Source organism: Cydia amplana, chromosome 8, assembly GCF_948474715.1.
Source record: "Cydia amplana chromosome 8, ilCydAmpl1.1, whole genome shotgun sequence".
Taxonomy (NCBI): Eukaryota; Metazoa; Arthropoda; class Insecta; order Lepidoptera; family Tortricidae; genus Cydia; species Cydia amplana.
The window spans coordinates 17,009,634-17,027,909 of NC_086076.1; the positions used below are offsets into that span (position 1 = coordinate 17,009,634).

At 35.9% G+C, this 18,276-nt stretch overlaps 1 protein-coding gene across 1 annotated transcript in view; it reads left to right on the forward strand.

Annotated features, from left to right (window-relative positions):
- Window positions 1–2,134: 2,134 nt before the first annotated feature.
- Window positions 2,135–18,276, forward strand: part of LOC134650156 (2-oxoglutarate dehydrogenase complex component E1) — a 49,876-nt gene continuing 33,734 nt past the window's right edge. The window contains exons 1-6 of the mRNA XM_063505013.1: window positions 2,135–2,427; window positions 5,854–5,981; window positions 9,566–9,700; window positions 12,771–12,921; window positions 13,229–13,296; window positions 17,189–17,296. Of these exons, the coding sequence (XP_063361083.1) occupies window positions 5,895–5,981; window positions 9,566–9,700; window positions 12,771–12,921; window positions 13,229–13,296; window positions 17,189–17,296 (549 nt within the window). The 5' untranslated portion in view covers window positions 2,135–2,427; window positions 5,854–5,894. The remainder of the gene's footprint in view (window positions 2,428–5,853; window positions 5,982–9,565; window positions 9,701–12,770; window positions 12,922–13,228; window positions 13,297–17,188; window positions 17,297–18,276) is intronic.

Sequence of the window (18,276 nt, forward strand, 5' to 3'; positions counted from 1 at the left end):
AAGTGTGTCCACATGAGAAGTCAAACTAGAGCCCTGCATCTCGTTCTAATTAGGGTGACCATAAGACATCTGTATGTGGGATATTAGGATAACATGGAATATATCAGTAGGGTGTGTCATTTTCTAAATAAAGTGAAATTTTAAGTGGTCAGGTTTTTTTTTCATTTGTAGTCGGCCTCTTTCGCACTCACTCATGGTATGTTCATAAAGGTAGGCTTCCCTTTTGTCCACTTCAGCAGTGTAAGCGTCATTGAAGATCTGTTTAGCAAATATGACGTTTTTTTAAAGTTGGTGCTTTTTTTCTATTGACGGAAATGTGTCCTACCTATAAAGAATCGATGTCATATATCAATTTGACACACCAAAAAAAAGATTATGTATAAATGAGAGTCTGTAATGTTTAAGGAGTTAAGCACTTTGGTTTTAAATTTTGGCAATTGAAGGGATGTTTACAAAAACAACATACCTGACTACACTGGTTGACACCTGAAACGATTAACAATGTTCTTAAAAAAGTGTCAACCGGTCTAAGCAGTTATGTTGTTTTTGTAAACATCCCTTCAATTATTCTACAACAAATCTTAAATTAAACATGCCGAAATAAAGACATAAGGTACCTATTATGTTAAACTTACTTTTACATTACCTACGTTAATAATAAGAATTCTGTGAGACCGATTCAAAACGTGCCGACATCATAGTCACCCTAATGAGTTTGACAATGTTGTCTTGTATTTTTATAGTAAAATGTAATAATTGTGGCTTTCTTGTGAAACAATATACCACAATTAGCAATTATTTCACTCCAACAACCTTTAACACAACATTTCTTCACAATTTTTAAGAAATTTCGCATTCACGTGTTTTGAAGAAATGTCATCAAGTTGGGGATACCAATTAATATTTAAAGTTACTACAAATTCTACCATACTAACATTTAGTTTTTTTTTGCTGTGTATGCGCTTGGTTTAATCAGTTAATAATATTGGCATCATAATTATTTACAAATTACTTAAAAGATATCAGAACTGTAGTCTGAATATAGCACTAAAATTGTATAAGCAGGTAATTAAATTCAGTAGTTTATTGATATAATTTCTACCACAATGGTATCTTTTTAACATTGGCAACATGTGCGAGTGAGACACAGGGCTCGGGTTTTTCTATCTCAAGTGGACCATTTTCTCTAGTCTGGTACGAACAACTTTCTGTCTCGGTGATAAGGTTCAAATTAGTATGGCAAAAAAAGTGACAACTCGCTCCAGTTTAAAAAATATAACTTCATGGTCTTGCATTGCAACCTGCAACAGATAGAGAATGACGTGAGAGAGTGACAACACGTGTAAAATCTTTCAGCATTGACCAACATCAAAGGTGTAATTAAAATTACTACATTCACTTCTGAGCAACTTCTCAGAAATACTCAACGTTTAAATTGGTAAAATAATGCAAATCGGGTAGTCGTTAATTATGTAGTTTATTCATTTCTAAATTGTGTGTTCTTGTATTGAGAAAGAAATTCTCGAGTTTACATTTTTTTTATATATGTATTATTTTGAGATTTAGTATATATTAAAACATTTATTACTTATAGTGTGTCAAAGGTCTGTTTGATTTCAAACATAGACAGAGAGAATCATACCATCTTTGTCTAACACTAGTACTAGCACCCAAAAGAAAAGGATGAGTATATATTTTTTGTTCCTATTTACTGACAAGATTTGGTTGACCCAGTATATGCATTATAATTGATTTAAAATTTGAATGTTATAGTATGTCAAAGGTCTGTTTGATTTCAAACATAGACAGAGAGAATCATACTATCTTTGTCTAACACTAGTACTAGCACCCAAAAGAAAAGGATGAGTATAGTTTTCTTTGTTCCTATTTACTGACAAGATTTGGTTGACCCAGTATATTTTGAACGCGTGTAAACCAGGGCTATACCCGTGAAAATCGAAGTTCGCAAATTGCGGGCATTTTTCTCTGTCATTCTAATTACGCCTTCATTGGAGTAAAAGAGAAAGATCCCCGCAATTTGCGAAAAACGGTTTTCGCGGTAGCCCCTCAGAAATTAAAAAAACAAAACGAAAATTCGCGAGAAGTTGATCGTACTGTCGTAGACGTAAGTCTTATCTGTGGTTGTTCTTTAAAATCAAAAAATTGACTACGCTTGCTTTGCAAGATCCACTTTCGAATAGTGTCAAAGGTAAATATCGATAAAGATAAAAAATAAGTAAAAAACAGAACCACGTTTCAACAGTGCCATGCGGAGAAATATATTTTTTGTGTGAATTTGTGTGCTATAATCTCGTCGCAGCCGAGCGGATTACATAACCTTGAATCACGGGACTTCAGTATTGATCACATTAATTTTATTTAAATTTTCATACAATTATTAACGGTTTACGGTTCATACCACATCAGGTACGTATTTTTAAAACTTTTGTCACAGTTACAGTATTTAATTACAACTTATTTAATTTATAACGCATTCATTTCGGGCGAATTCGAATCGGTTTTACGTGTTTTGGCCAGATTTGTTAATAAAATGTTACTTATCTGATAATAAATAATTCAACACTTAACATTGTAATTTAGAGTTAAAAAAGTAATTAAAGAGACAGGTTTTGTCCACATAACTATCAAGGTTACTTTCTAAATTAAACAATATGTTATAGATGCAAATGCAAATTTTGTTTTAAATATAAGATGTAAACAATCTAATCTATCTCTAAACGCTTTATTTGATAGTACTGTCTTAAATCTGTCTCAATTTTAGCATAATCAATCATTATAATAATCATGGGGGATTCCCATGACCCCATTAGTCAACTCATGACCTAAATAATGGCATAAGTTATTTCATTAATTTAATAATTACCTCCAGTTCTTTTTAAAATGATGTGCTAGAACTGCACAATTACCAAAAACATGGAAACTATATTTTTAATGTATTATTTTTAATTACTTAATTAAAACAATTTAATTCTAGAGTACTCATTTACCAATTGCCATGCCTATAGCCAATAAAATAGTAAATTCAACTTTCCTAATTATAATGAGATCCTTGTCAGAAAACAACTTTTTATATATGATATTTATATTTCATCAATCTGTAGTTACTTATTTTATATTACAACTTTTTGTTGAAATATTTCTACATTTATTTATAGTATGAACATTCATGAGAAAAAAAAAAAATTAAGAGCAAACACTAAATTTAAATTAAAACAATAGCTCATTAATCATTATTTACCATTAAACTGTACTTTCATTATTTCTCCCATGACCTTGAATTATATTTAGACCAAATTCACATAGACAACAGAAATAGTGGCTGCACATTTTGAGTCTGTGCCAAAATGAATTGTATAAAAGTCAATGTCCATGCCCGATCTCAAATCCATCAAATATTAGATTATTTACTATTGTTAGTGTAATTAGAAACCTGACTGATTATTATTTAGTTAGTTATTACATAAACTTTAGACACTTGCCAGTTTGGCATTGTGATCAAGGTGCCCTAAATACAGGTTTTATTATTACTTTTTCGTCTCATACTGTTTGTTGACTTACCTTGACATTATTATGAGTACTTTTTATTGTTTAGTTCATACAGTAAATGCGTATACAACCACATGTTATACACATTTAATGTTGTTTTAATTCTTATGTGTGAGAGATAGAGTTTAAAATTGTCTACTTATCTATGGCTAGGTCATGTTTGATTTGTTAGATTATGAATGAAAAATAATAATAAAATTCAATTCTTGTGTTAAAGCGAGGAATCATATTTTTTAACCGACTTCAATTGCATAGAAGGAGGAGGTTCTGTATTCGGGTTAGGCTATTTTTTTTTTATGTACGTTCGCCGATTACTCCGACATCCGTGGTCTGATTTGTCAGTACGAGCGAGATGCAAAGAAAGTAAATTACACACACGCTAGCGAATATATTAATGTCAAACTCGTGGTAAGCTGGTAAGGCTACTGATCGGGGGTTAGGGTTAGGGATTAAGGGGTCGGGGACTGGCGGTTGAAGGGCTGTTGCTTCAGGGTCGAGGGGTTCCTGGATCAGGGGTTGATGCGCTGTGAGGTTGAGTGATCGGGGCGGTTGAGGGATTGGGTCAGTGGCGGGGCGGAGGATGGATTTAGTGTCGTGATAGTGACAGGAATTATAATTTCCCAGACGGACTCGAGAAAATTCCTGTTTACATATTTATTAAAGTAATAGCTAGGTACACGAATTTAATGTTAAACGTGATCTCGTTTATCATTCATGCGTCGCGCTCTTAACAATGCGTTAAAACTAAAAATTGAAAAATAAAAACTTTTTACAAAAAAAAGAAAACCGACTTCAAAAAGGATGAAATAAAATATTATCCTTTTTGAAGTCTATGCTTTACCAACTGATATGTTTGAAGTCGGTGCCAAGCCAAGTAGTAACAATACCAGTCAAAAATAATCAGCTTTATGGCTATAAATCCCATTAGAACTGTACTAATAATAACTATTGTAAATGTGCAAGTAATTCTGTCTGCCTCTTTGTCGTCTTTTCATGGCTAAACAACTGAACTGCTTTAGGTGAAATTTGGCAAAAAGGTAAATTCCTTGAATTTTTTTATATTTTGAAATGTAGTCCTCTGGATAAGGGACGGGAAATAACTCAGTCCCAATCCCACACATTTGTAAGAAATGTTCTTTAAAAAATACGACGGCAAAAAAATGCATTGGATTTACACTATATGCCGACAAACATGGTACGGACTGCGCCAAGAAGGTTTGATCGTGTGTTCTTGGTACAGTCGACGACAAAGATACGTTTACACTTTTGCACCTTACTCCTTTGTAAAAGGAGCGAGGAGGCGAAAAGTGTAAACATATTTTTAACTTCAACTGTACCTACAGAAAGTACGTTCATTGTCGTCGTGTAAGACAATCCAACGTACATCCTTATTGAACCGCACAAAAATCATGGTATGCAACAAAATTTGGCTTGGCACCGACTTCAAACATATCAGTTGGTAACGCATAGACTTCAAAAAGGATAATATTTTATTTCATCCTTTTTGAAGTCGGTTTTATTATTTTTGTAAAAAGTTTTTATTTTCATATGTGCTGCATGTTAAGTGTTTTAATAATGCATACTTGTAAATACTGTTTTTCAAACCAGATAATGGTTGACATGGACTTGGTAGGTTATTTGAGCATGTTTGTCGTACAAGTATGAATACAAATCATGTTCCGAACTTATGTAAATAAAGATGATCACTTCTACAATAATAAAGATCCTTTACATAGTTACAAATAACTATGTTTTTGTAAAAAAAGCATCTGCTGTATGGAATGCATACATCCTGTGATGTTTAAGACCCACTAATATCTGGGTGACCGAGCTTCGCTCGGAAAACATATAAAAACTCGAAAATACGCGTTTTCCCAGAGATAAGACCTAGCCAGATCGATTTTTCGCCCCCGAAAACCCCCGTATAGCAAATTTCATCGAAATCGTTAGAGCCGTTTCCGAGATCCCCGAAATATATATATATATATAAATAAATAAATAAATAAATAAATAAATAAACAAGAATTGCTCGTTTAAAGGTATTAGATAAAGAAGATTGTATAGATTTTGTGTGTAACTGCATGTGAAACTGAAACTTCTAAACTGAATTTGAATTTATACTGATCAACTAATTATATATCTGTTTTTAGTTTGAAGTGGAAGAATGAACTATGCCTATTGTATCACATTGTTATATGTCAGGTTTCTGCAACTTGATGACTATTAGTGCCTTTGAGTGAGATAGTAACCACATTTATGTTTATTTACTTTTCAATTTGTCTGCAGACCTGACACGTCACCAGTAAGGAGCCAGGCATAGCACAGCCATGCATCGCGCAAGGGTAGTTTTTAACATCTCCAACAAAGTTGGCAACACAGAGAGATTTGCATCATGGCTCCTCAACAAACCACAGGTGAGAATTTTAATTATATACCCTTGTATACTCTGGTAAAGGTAAATTGGGGTAACTTTGAAGGTGGGATAGTTTTTAATCACTACTTATTATCTACTAAGGCATACTTTTGTAACACTAATGCTACCGCAATGCATACCAAGGCATTTTGCTTACTGTTGCAGTAGAAAGTGCTGTTAGTTTGGTAGATAAGGTATTTGCAATTTTTAAAATTACCCCGGCTTCAAAGTTATCCCAATGGATCCTACTTGACTTTACACAATGAAATAAGAGTTATAACCAAACCACTTTGTTATTGACCTACCATCCACAGCCTTTGGACTATCCATAAATGCTTTCTGTAATGTAACCCCATTATGTTGTTAAGATATTTCTGAGCACCTTAGCCACATAAAATCTTAACCACTTGAAATCCACACACCTCACCTTACTTTGATTCAATATAGTACTAGTTGCCTGAAATAAAGATTTCATTCATTTCATTCAATATTGTAGTATGGGCTAATCATGTAGGGGCTCGAGTCTGCTTGTTAAGATATTTGTGAGCACCTTTGGTACTCAGTATCTTAGGGCAACTGCACATAATCGATGAAAGCCTCACTCGACCTTGCTCACGTCCGTTCAATATTGTAGTATGGGATAATCATGTGGGGTTCTCGAGCCTGCTATTATCTGAACTGTCTATTTACACAAACCATTATGTGCCATTATCATTGCCTACACTTACCATAAACTCTTATTGCGAAGACATAAAATACAAATATGGTCAGTTTTGTTTTGCTATTACTGGTAATAGATCGTTATGTCAGCTCGTTCACGTGATTCACGTTTTGAGATGGCAGTTTAATTACGTGGTTAATCCTAATGACGCTTGCCAGTCGCTTTCGTAAAAACTGGGTTAGACTGTTAGGTTGGTGTTACATCTTATTTAAAAAGAGTTTTTTTCTTTGTAGAAGAAGAAGTTAAGAGTCGTCTTTTTTCTTAGACCCATACATAAACTGTTACCCTTAACATTTTATGGGTAAAATTGTGTTATTTCGTCTTCACTGGGTCAATGCTAATCTCAACTTTGAAGATTCTATGGTTTAACCATTAATCTCAACCTTGTAGTCTGGTAACTATATTTCACGTATCGCTCAAAGAGTTAAAGATCGTCCAGAAAGAAGAATCATCGTCCACACAGTTAACTGACAATTCGTAACCCTTCTTGCAAAGACATAAGATTCACCGATGGTTAGTTAAGATAGTTGTTGTCAGTGGGGTCAAGGTATTTAATTTCAATACTATTTCGTACCTTGTCACAGTGACAATAGTATGAGGTTCCTAGCTAGCATAATGATTGTCAATTTGACAAGGTACGAAGTGGTACGGTAATTATTTTTTTGGTACATCGTATTTTACCGCGACGTATGTTCCCACTCACATGTGACTACAAAATGTTTCGTAACTACATATTTAAATTATTTAAATTATATATTCACGATTTTTCTGTCTGTAAAGATGCCATAAAATAATGAGTAGGTACAATCTTGTAGTTAAGAAAAACAGACGACAACAGACCGTGATAAGATTAGATAATCATTCGGTAATCAATTTAAATGACGAAAAGATCCTGAACGACATTGATATCATGACGAACAATAGCGATAACAACAAGATATTTCACTTTATATCGCCATTTTTAATTTTTATTTACTTACACTAAAGATATTTTGCTATTTTAGAGGTTAAAACTTTTTAAAGTTAAATAACAAGCGAGAAAAACAACTTGTCATCACGTCAACAACTTAAAAGAATCAGCAACGCCTTTCTGAACTTGATTTCCGCTTATACCATCGGGAGGGCTGTACCTTACTTGCTTGTCACCAATGCGGTACAAAAAAATAACTTGCACTATGAAGTCTATAAATTATAATATTGAATACATCAATATTTGAACTATTCCCTCGATTTATCTAGGATCCCAATATCAGACAGACTGACATGATGTCCAACTGTGAAACTCTCAAACAAAAATAATAATTTTGCTAACAGATGTAAACAGGAAATTGAATGACGTACATAAAAAACAAAAAAAAAATGATGTCTGAGAGATCGGGTAACGTACCTACATAAAATGAAGATCCGGATGACATGATAACCTCATGGTTCATCTACTTGAAAAATAAACAATTACAGCAGTCTATCGAGACTCGAGGTTTGTCCTCCCATATACTCTTATCAAATGTTTACCATGGTTTTGTTTTGAACCGTCTATGTTTTGTTCACGCCCTGTGACTGGACGAGCCTCCAGCGCGATAGCGACATAATAACATTTACCACTTATCTGACAGTCGGCAAACTCCGCGACGTATCAATCTTGGCTTTATCTCTTTTGCCACTCAAAAACATATGAGCTGTATGAATGATAACGATGACTAGTTTTAATTTCTAATGATGCCATATCGCTTGTTTTTAACTTAAAATACGGGTAGTTCTTAATTCGGTTTTTTAACGTAGGTATTTTTGTATTATTAGTTGAAGCAAGAAATTTTCCATTTTGAATGTTGCTTACATTTGTGATTAGGTCATTTTATTGAGACCTAGTATAAATCGGAAACTTAAACATTTCACGCCAAAAGGCAGTGCAGCCTCCTCCAAATCACGCAGGTTCCGTCACACAGGCGCGTTTTCCGGGCGGGGTGTCAGCGTTTTATATGTAAAAGCGGCGCGCCTCGCTCACCCCGCTTGGAAAACTTGTGTGACGAAGCCTCAACTTGTGCGTTGAAGGGGCTGATACCTGCCAGTGTTGGCCGAAAGTTAATGCGAATTGAAAATGTTGGCCATTAACCATTATAAATTGAACCTTAAACCGTATCGGACGATTATAGTTTACGATTCAATTTATAATGGTTAATGGCCAGCATTTTCAATTTGCATTAACTTTCGGCCAACACTGATACCTGCCTTATGGCCTAAATAGGAAACTTAAAATGAAATACAATATGGAAAATTGGAAATATAACCACGATACTATAAGAATTTGTAATTATTGTATGGAATATTTAAGATGGCGGCTTTAGAAATGCTTAAGCATTCGATAAACATGTTACCTACTATTATTATGCTAATACTGGTTTATTATTATGTAAAACAGTTATGTATAATGATCATACGTCACGTTTCGCAATTTTACGGAAATATGACTAGGTATTTTAAAAGCAACACTCTTAAAATAACCATAGGGCATCAGTGGATGTTATGTTTTCGCAATAAGGTATAGTATACCTGGTATACTATGTATAATATTATTTTCAGCTAACTGTGTAGACAATGGTAGGTACGATTCACACTTCACAGTCGATTTTCTTTGCGTCGAATGGCGTAAACATGACATTTCATAATATTAAGCCTTGGCTTGGGTTTGAACATGAAATATAGTGCAAAATTGCGAGAAAATTTCACTAATAAATTATACTATGCATGTTTCTAGACTAACTTCTTACGCGAGATTAGTGGGACTCAAGAAATTAATGGAAGCCCCCTAGGTGTTTTTAAAAATTGTTTTTTTGACAGAAACTAATTTACCCCCATTTTGCCCCCAGACCGCCGCTGTGGCAGTAAACGCCAACAGGCTGAAAAGTTCCACAGCGGCAGAGCCCTTCCTCAACGGGTCCAGCTCGGCGTACGTCGAGACCATGTACAACTCGTGGTTGTCTGACCCCAACTCCGTACATGCCGTAAGTACAGTAAAGTAGTATAGTACAGTACAGTATTAAGTACAGTACAGTATAAAGTACAGTACAGTATTAAGTACAGTACAGTATAAAGTACAGTACAGTATAAAGTACAGTACAGTATAAAGTACAGTACAGTACAGTATAAAGTACAGTACAATATAAAGTACAGTACAGTATAAAGTACAGTACAGTATAAAGTCCAGTACAGTATAAAGTACAGTACAGTATATTAAAGTACAGTAAACATGAAGAGTTGTACAGTAGAGCCCTTTAACGGGTCCAGCTCAGCTCGGCGAACGTCGAGACATGCCGCAAGTATACACTCTTATTTTAACAATAAGGTTGTGTTTACACAATGTTAGCCATCTCATGCAATTGTAGGCTACATTTATAACCGACCTCCAAAAAGGAAGTTATATGCAAAAAGAATCCGTAGGTTAGCATTTCAAACGTTTAACTTATTATCAAATACGATTCGTAATTTCTCAGAATGTGGTCAACAGGAAAACTGTACGTTTTTCCTTAATTGTAAAAGTCTCACAGCGCATCTACAAAACACATTAAATAAGAATAACTTAAATCAGTTCAATAATATTCCGAATGTATAATGTATCTAAGCTGCCATAATATTGTAGTAATCAAAACTAGCTTGAACTTTATCACAGCAAGCAATGATTAACATCGGTTAGAAAAAATCTGAATAATTTCACGCAATTTTCTTGATAATTGTTAATTAGCGCGCTTTATTGGAATTCGGAGGTCGAAGGAAAACTCGAATATTCTAAGTTTTGGTGTTCTTTGAACGATAAGTATTTCAACATGGTACATAATTTAATTGATAACGTAAGTATATGTCTCAACACGTTATCAAATTACGGTTTACGAGTAAACGCGACGCATACGACCTTTTACCAATCGGTAAAGTTGATCGAATACAGGCTTATAGATAGGTACCTTATTCCGTTGCAGTAAGATTCATTATGATCAGTTTGATATCTCTTTAGCCACAACTGACCCAGACGGACGCCAGACTATGATCTTACACATACCTTGCACATTGATGATGGTCAAATGTGAAACTTATCGTTTATGATTTAGAGTTAATTATGTAATTGAATACATCATTCATGATATTTTTTTTAAATCCAAAACCGTTATACATATGTATACTAGTGGCTCTGTGAGCTGTAGACCTCGCGAGCATAGCTTATTGGGACCGTGCACGATGACAGCGCCACACAGCGGTTCGATCAATCAACAATACAAAGATTTTAATTTATTAAAAAAAATACGAAGTTCAAGTGAAAAAAAAATACAAAAAGTTATGTCTTACTGGGGATCGAACCCAGACTTTCTGTGTGCAAACAAAAAAAGCGATTGTTTACAAAATGCGCCATGATAGTTCTTAGCTAAGCTGACGAAATTCGGCTACTCATTCTCGAGTACAAACTAAATATCTAAATACCGCCTAAACCAGAAATACAATTTTTCTGCATTTTTTGCCATTTACTATGTAAATATGTCTCAAAAAGATAATACTCCTATGATATCGATACGACTATTTGTTTAAGCGCGAGGTATCACAACTCCTCCATTTTTAAAAAATTCCAAAAACGGGATCGACAATAAAAAATTATTTACTCATAGAATCTGGTCACAAAATTTCACAAGAATGGGTTGAGAATTGTGACCTGTAGAGTATAACATCCGGACATACAAAAGCAAAATGCCCGAGTCAAAACGTAGACCTTCGCTACGCTTCGGTCAATTAATACCGCGATGAAAACATACCTACTTAAGTGATCAATTAATTATATAACTTGTTTCAATGCCAGAGAGAATCAGATGCGTCTGCACAACGATTAGGTATTTGTAATAGTTGTAATGTACTGCAACATGAATTTTAATTCATTTATTAACATAACGAATACAAGTATAAGTACAAGTGCATACTACGGTTTTCTTCGCATTGCATTCATCTAAATCGGATCAGTACAAAACATACCCACATACATAGCCTGTTAAAATCATAACCCTACCTTCTGGCTTTGCCGTAATCGAGTAAAAAGCAGACCCAACCTCATAATCATGTCAATGCTAAATGTCATTTGATCCGCTCCGAAGCGTGCTCCGGCAATTCTCGAGTCACCACTAACTCGATCCAGTTAACACCAGCTTTACTTTTCAACTCGAACATACTGTCCAGTATAACTTGACATTAGATCTATCATATCTGCGGTTAGTCTGGGATCTGTGTTAGATTGGTCGAGATGAGACGTGCGGTATTGCAAAGAATAAAGTACCTAGTTACTTCCATGAATCCTGCGCAGGCTAAATTGTTGCAGCCTGATTACATTTTCTGAATGCCCACGGGAACAAAGTCCATTTGATTTTACATACTATTATTTGATCTCGGATTAGATATTATTCGAAACTACTTGGATAAAAAATATTTTGAATATTTATAATGGCATATTATTGCAAATGCCACTTCTTTTTCTAGTAAATTCTAAGCCCTCACGGGTATTCTTAAGCTTTCCCTTGGGCAAACTTCGCAATAACAATTTTTGTCGTTCATGTTTAGTTACTTACTTGAAAAGTGTTTAAACATGCAGTATTTTGTATTGAAAGCTGTCTCTTGAAAATGGTTGCAAATATTACGTTTGTCATAAGTCATAACTAACAAACCTTTGATGGATCAATCAACTATTTCTTGTTGTTATTCTGTCCCGTCAGCGAGGAGACAATAGTAGCATAGATTGTTAGAAGAAATGCTGTACCATGTTCTACTAACATGCTCAGTAGATGTCCCATTATGGAAAGGTCTTATAACTACCATAAAATGCAAGTTTGGTTCATTTAAATACGAAAATCCTAGAGTTTTAAGAGTGACTCAGGAGACCATAGCAACGTGTGACAAATCCATTTTGACATGTCTGTTAGGTAGTTAGATAGAGGAAAAATTAAACAGCTAGCTTCTTACAAACTTAAGTTTTAAGGGGGTTAGTTTGTAAGGGAAAATTGGTTACTATTGCCCCATAGATGATCTAACTATTAATCTTCTCCACAGTCCTGGGACGCGTTTTTCCGTAACGCGACCGCGGGCGCAGCGCCGGGCGCTGCCTACACTTCACCACCCAACTTGGCGCCCTACAACAAAAACGAGATGCCCCTCAGTGCCCTAGTGCCCGCGTCCGGCGGTATGCCTTCCATATCTGCTGGTAAGTTGCTTATTATGTAACTGCTACATAATGAAAGGCATTAAAATACGAGTGTGGGTTTATGAAACGAGCGTAGTGAGTTTCATAAGAGGATCTCACGAGTGTTTTAATGCCTTATTATGTACAGCGACATACACTGCTTTATCTACACATATTTTAAACTGTCTATGATTTGTTCAGGAACCGCAAGTTCAAGAGACGGTTACAGTGGGAATAGATTTACCACCATAATATTTTGAACTATTTTGGATACGGTTTAAAAACTATGCGAAAATAGCTTGTTAAATTTAAATCTTAATTCTCGCAGGCTCCCCAATCAACGAAAAGATCATCGACGACCATCTGGCTGTCCAGGCCATCATCAGGAGTTACCAGGTGAAATATGTTCCATATACAACCTTATTACCATTACGCATAAGTGTTATTATGGTTTGCACATTTTGTTTACACCTTTAGATCCAACCCTGTGGTTACCCTAGCTAATGTCCCTATTAAATGTGGAAATACTCACTGATACACACTCATAGTAAAGAAAAAAAAGAATAATCTTTCTAGTCCCAAACTTTAAACCATATAGGGCCGGTGTATGATAGTTATTTTCATTATGATTCGATACATAATGCATGTAAATTATTGACAAAGTTCGTTTTCGCGGTCTTCCTAAACAACACGAGTTTCATAGGAATAAGGTTGGGTACAACCATAGTCAAAGAAATACAAAAACTAAATGAATTATTCTTTATTATCAGGCAATTAAGGGCCCTTAGACATACCTTAAAATGACAATTTACATAGATTTCACCTTTCTAAATTACAATTCTCAGGTAGTTAGGTAGGTATGTAATGTAGGTATGCAGGGTTAAATTAAACAAAGTGTATGTTAAGTGAATTTGCCCAAATGAAAAACGGGATAACATACCATGTAGGTTATAGGTTTTCGCTGGGATTCGCCTGAAACTTTGTCTGAAAATTAGAAACAATTATAGTAAACACCCCTATAACGGATGTGTCACCAATAATGAGATGTATTCCGCAGATCCTGTAAAATAGTATTTAACATCAGTTTTTAAACGGTTGCCAGACCTTTTACCATAAACAAGACTAATTTAAAGATTAATTTTGGTTTGTTTTAAAATAATGGCGTCATACTGTCCATGTCTGGAGAAAAAACATAGTTTTCATTTGTTAATTATGTTAAAAACAATTGCAGTTTTCATTTAACACGTCCAAAATATAAAAGACTAATAGTACATTCAACTTAACGCGCGAAGCGGTAGAAACTTTAGAGGTATCGCTAAAAACACTCAACATTATCTGTTAAATGCCTCATGATTGGTGGTGCTATGTCTGAAACTCGTGTCTCGGCATGATCAGGCGCGCGGGCACCTGGCAGCCGACATGGACCCGCTCGGGATCACCACCGCCAACCTGCCCGCGCTGGGCATGCGCGCGCTGCGCTCCGAGCTCATCATGCGGAAATATTTCAACTTCGGTACGAATTCACATCCGTGAGCCTGTCTGACTTGTCCGGGAATCACAGAAACACTTAACTCACTATTGATAGACCTTATGTACTTGTAATAAGGTTTACGAATGGACAGTTTTTTGTGGTGATGATGGTATGCAGTATTTCTTCACGAGATGTACCTTACAGGAAGCAGTACTGTTGCATCGATTCCTTGCTGTCAAGTCAGATAGGCCTTAAGGTGCGATTCCGATGTCGACTGCAGTGTTTAACGTTCTGACGTCGAATAAAACGCAGATTTAAAAAATAAGGATATTGTAGTTGGATTGGCCTATTGTTTTGCTCAAAAACTTTGGTAGTTGATTGAATATACCGTTAAGTTGACTTTTTCATTTGGTAGACCTAAACGCGTTTTCTCTTAAATCTTATTTTTTTTGACATTGTTACTTACATAATTAATTTAATTAATGTTTTGAATAATGGTCAAAACTCAAAACACACAAAACACTTGTTATTTCAGGCAAAAATTCAATTGAACGCTATATTTGACCAACAGTTTTTCGGCAAAATAAAAAGTGAATTTGGATTATTGTTTTATAATGGGCGTCAGATAGTTAATTCGGTCTGTATGGATCTGCAGTTGGTGACGATATCATGCCTTTATCTGTGTGATTCTCAAAGTCAACATCGTTTAAATCTATAAATGCGTTCCATGTCTTACTCACAACGACAGTAGTAGCTACGTAACATAGAAAGCTCAAAATTACATGTCCATGCCACGCCTTTTTTTTGAAGAGTGATAAATGTGAATTACAATTTCAACACGTGTTCTTTTTATTAATGATGCAAGTTTAAGTGTTAAATCTAGAGATAATTAGCATTACAGATGACAGAAACGTTCGTATTTGTCATGCTAGTTCAGTCAATGTCGGTACTTTTTGTACCGAGGCTGAAATTGCGAGACACGTTAGTAAGTTTCCGTGAAAATACGATGGAAAATATTTATGCAATACATCTGTAGGTACTTACGAGTATAATGGAAACGCTTTACTCTTATGTGGAATCCAAAATCATGTGCAAGTATGTAGACTTGCAAAGAGCGATGTTTACTTTTAAGGATCATACAATTGGAAGCGATCACTCGGCTCTACGAACTGATTCCGACTTTTTGAAATCGTTGTTGAAATAGCGATTTGCGCAATTTGGGTAGCGTTGAATGCTTGTATGAGACTATAGATAATTGTTTCTAAGTCCCAGATAGTAAACTGATAGTTTCATTGCAATTTGTCCGACTGACCTGTCATTTTAGGACAAAATTGATACAAAATCAGGATGGTTACGTAGTAAATTGACCAATAGGACTGTCATTATTGTATCTGGGATATAAGGCTGCCTTTCTACTGAGGTGCACATGAGAGAAGACGTGCGGGTATCAAACAATACCATTGGTTGTAGTCCACATCTCTTTTCTACTCCGCTAGATTACAACCAATTCTATTGATTGATTCCCGCACGTCTCCTCTCATCCCCGCTACAGTGGAAATGCAGCCTGAACAGCTTAATGTATCGATGTTTATGGAAGTCGGAGCCGGTTTGTACATTTCATTGGCATTATATTATGTTGCTGCATTGGGCCTGTGCTAAATTCAAAATTCATCAAAATTTTACCGAGTGCTTGCTTCGTTTCGTGGATGTAGAGTTGCGATCTCGGTAGACATGTAACGGTTTTTTTAACCTTCTTGCCTAACTAAAAAGGTCTACCGAAATCAATTAAATTTCATGGCAAAATTAATTTGATTCGTCATGTAGAGTGGTCATTAATGTATTCGTATTCTTCATTCGACTAAGTAATTAACATTTCATTTTTAAAACTAGACTTTTCTTTTCGACTAACGTTACTACCGTTAAATTATTGCTAGTCTCAAATAGTTTTATAAGTACATAGTTGTCGTGATATGTTAATCTAGGAATTCCTTAGTACAGTGTAGGTCAGGAATCAAGTATCCACAATCTATTCCTGTAGGCGAATATGAATGAATTTGAAGGCCGGCTGCGAACCGACGCGTTGCCGACAGTAATATCATTTTACACAATGTTTTTGCTAGCGCAAATTAATTACAATTGTTTGGGTGGCATTGTGAAAATAAATTAATAGCGTATAGGTAATTTTAATTGCACACGACTAGATGCTGCGTTTTTTTAGGATTGCGCGACTGAAAATCGTTTAAGTATTATACGATTCATCGCAAGCGTAATGCTACTTTTTGGCAATAGGCAATAGGCTACTTTCCTTATAATTTTTGAAATTATAAACTTTTTTCTTTGCACTTTTAACAGCAAAAACTACGTTGCCGTTTCAAAATGCAACCCTGTTGTCAAGGATTTAAAGAATAATACCATATTATTTGTGTACCTTTCATAAACCAAATAAAGTAGAATTTCTTTTGTCTCATTGCTTTCTCAAACAAACGAAATTCATCTCAATTTACTGTCCGACAAGGTTCAAGTTAAAAATAGGAAAATGTTGTACGTTGGGCTTTACAAGGATAAGGTCCACCGATGAGTACCTAATAAAAGTTAATGTCCATTACCCGTTTTGACCAGGACACTAGCCTATTGCATCTCAAAACGCCACCTTTAGGGCTCATTTAGACGGTGCGAGAACTCGCATACGAGTTTCATTACATTGCGTTATTTGATCGGTTGGCTGAATTGATGTAACGTCAATGGTCCGCAATGTAACTGAAATCGTATACGAGTTCACGCGCCGTCTAAATGAGCCCTACATCTTTGTCTGGTTAGTCCCGAGGCCATCTGGTGGCGCACCTAGACCCCCTGGGCATATCCACGGGGGACCCCGTAGAGAGCACAGAGTGGCACGGAGGCCTACGCGGCTTCGCGAGCGAGGCGGTGGTTAGGCAACACGTTCGATTCGGTATGATATGTCTTAAGGCCACCCCACACTAGCGTCTCCCGAGCGTTGGCGTCTAGTCAACTCTATGGCTGGTATAGTTTGTAGCTTTCTAGTAGAGCCCGAAGGCTTATCCTATTGTATATTGTTCAGTAAAACCGCACGTGCTACTTACCTGCAAAAAAGGGTCCTAAATATTCTATTTGGCACCTGAGCGCGGGCTAGTCCAATGCTCAAAAAACCAGTATAGGTTCGCTCTCCGATAACGCGCCTTTGTTACGCATCTCGATGACACATTTTAGACTGGTTCTGTAGCGTTCGACTCGCCGGCACTCAGTAACCGAAGTACCGATTTTTATGCAGGTGGTTATGGCACATGGCACGAGCGGTTTTACTTAACAATAGACAGTAGGATTAGCCTTCGGGCTCTATTAGAAAGCTACAAACTATACAACTGCGCAGCGACGCCATTTTCCATAGCGCTGGCTACACGCCGACGATCAAAAGACGCTAGTGTGGGGTCGTCTATCTTATGATCGCCGTTGGCAGTTAGTGGGATGCCGGCCTTTCGTCAATGTAAATTTATAGGTGTAATTCCAATTCTGAACGCTGTCGTGTCAGATTTACCGGAGCGGCCAATGTGCTCAAAATATCTGAACATGCACTTAATCTCATGATAAAAGAGGCTTTGTTCAGATATTTCTGAGCACCTTGGCCGCTCCGATATATCTGATGGCGACGGTAGCTGCACTCTTCGCCGCAATGTAAATTGAAACGTAAAGGTATAGGTAAAATTCTCAATTTTAAGTGATCAGTCACTTCGAATTTTATTAAACCTCTATCATTAAGGGTGAATATAAGTTACGGCGAAGCGTACAGCTGCCGCTTGCGGTTGGAATTGGAATTAAACCTTAAGACGTTGTTCCGCGCTCGACTGCAGTTATTGTCAAGTGTCAGGAAAAAAACTCAAATTTTCTTT